The 1280-nt window shown below is 41.9% G+C and overlaps 1 protein-coding gene across 1 annotated transcript in view; it reads left to right on the forward strand.

Moving 5' to 3' along the window:
* LOC119571837 (zinc finger protein 135-like) overlaps positions 1 to 991 on the forward strand; it is a 1264-nt gene extending 273 nt beyond the window's left edge. The window contains exons 1-3 of the mRNA XM_037918956.1: positions 1 to 86; positions 319 to 448; positions 602 to 991. The exon at positions 1 to 86 is cut by the window's left edge and continues 273 nt beyond it. Coding sequence (XP_037774884.1) covers positions 1 to 86; positions 319 to 448; positions 602 to 991 — 606 coding nt within the window. The remainder of the gene's footprint in view (positions 87 to 318; positions 449 to 601) is intronic.
* Positions 992 to 1280: the final 289 nt, after the last annotated feature.

Here is a 1280-nt window from a genome sequence, read left to right on the forward strand (position 1 = left end):
ACATATTGCGATAAAAAATTCTATGCAAAGTCATGCCTGACAAAGCATCTAAAACTTCACGAAAGTAGTGAGGTTTTCCAGTGTTCGTATTGTGATGAAAAATACTCTGTGAAACGGACTTTAGAAAACACTTGAAAACTCATGGAATTAAAAAACCTAAACAGCTTCATAAGTGTCCACATTGCGACAAGAATTAACACAGAAATGTCACTTGCAACGACATTTAGAATACACACAGGCGAGAAACCTTTCTCATGTTCATATTGTGGAAAGAAATTCATCCAGAAAGTTCTCTGAACCAGCATGAAAACTTCATAGAAATGAGAAGCCTTATGTCTGCACACTTTGTGTAAACGGTTCAGCCAAATTGTCATTTGAACTCCACATCAAGTTCATACTGGTGAAAGGCCTTATCATTGCGATCTTTGTGAAAAGAATTTGCTGCCAGGTCAGATTTAACCAAGCATCTAAAAATTCACACAGGCAAAAGGGCCATTTTCATGTTCGTTTTGTGATAAGAAGTTTATTGGAAAGTCAGAATTAACAAGTCATATGAAAAGTCACATGAACAAGAAAGAATGCAATGTTCACTCTGTGATAGAGTTTTACTACGGAGACTGCACTGGCTCATCATATGGAGTTGCTGCATATGGAAGATGGCAGTCCAAATTGTACTAGCAGTTTTGCCTTTGTTGCGAGCACAAGTAATCATCTCGACAATGAGTCTATTAACGGGGAACACGACCTGTTAGACAGTCATTCTCCTATAATGGACGACCCTGCAAGAGACCCGCTCGATGGCGACAGACCCGCGACGCCACAGCACACGCCGGGGGAAAGGGGAACCAGTGCGAGTCGATGGCCCGAAACGTTTATATTCATCAAGTCAGAATATGACCCCGACATTGTCAAGACCGAAAACTTCCCGTGTTCCGCAGCCAAGATGTTTGGCGCCGATCCAGGAGGAGGAGGACTTCGCGGAAACCATTAAGACGGAAGATCACATCACCATCAAAGAGGAAGTCCCCTCCGACTAAAGTATTGGTTTACATGACATAGGGAATTAGAAACTTTAGCGTCCAGTAATGACTCCTTGCTTCTGGTATTTGTGCATTATCGGCGTCCGAGCTAGTCCCCCTTGTGTCTTCAGTAGCCTAGTTAGTGTACTGTGTGCACTTCTTCCGGAAACTGATTGTAGACTTTTATCCGTTACTCGTTTGTCTTAAGATTAATAAAGCTGAAAGAAAATGGTGTCATTTTTCCTACGTTAATATGACTGG

Source organism: Penaeus monodon, unplaced genomic scaffold, assembly GCF_015228065.2.
Source record: "Penaeus monodon isolate SGIC_2016 unplaced genomic scaffold, NSTDA_Pmon_1 PmonScaffold_8265, whole genome shotgun sequence".
In the NCBI taxonomy this organism is placed as follows: Eukaryota; Metazoa; Arthropoda; class Malacostraca; order Decapoda; family Penaeidae; genus Penaeus; species Penaeus monodon.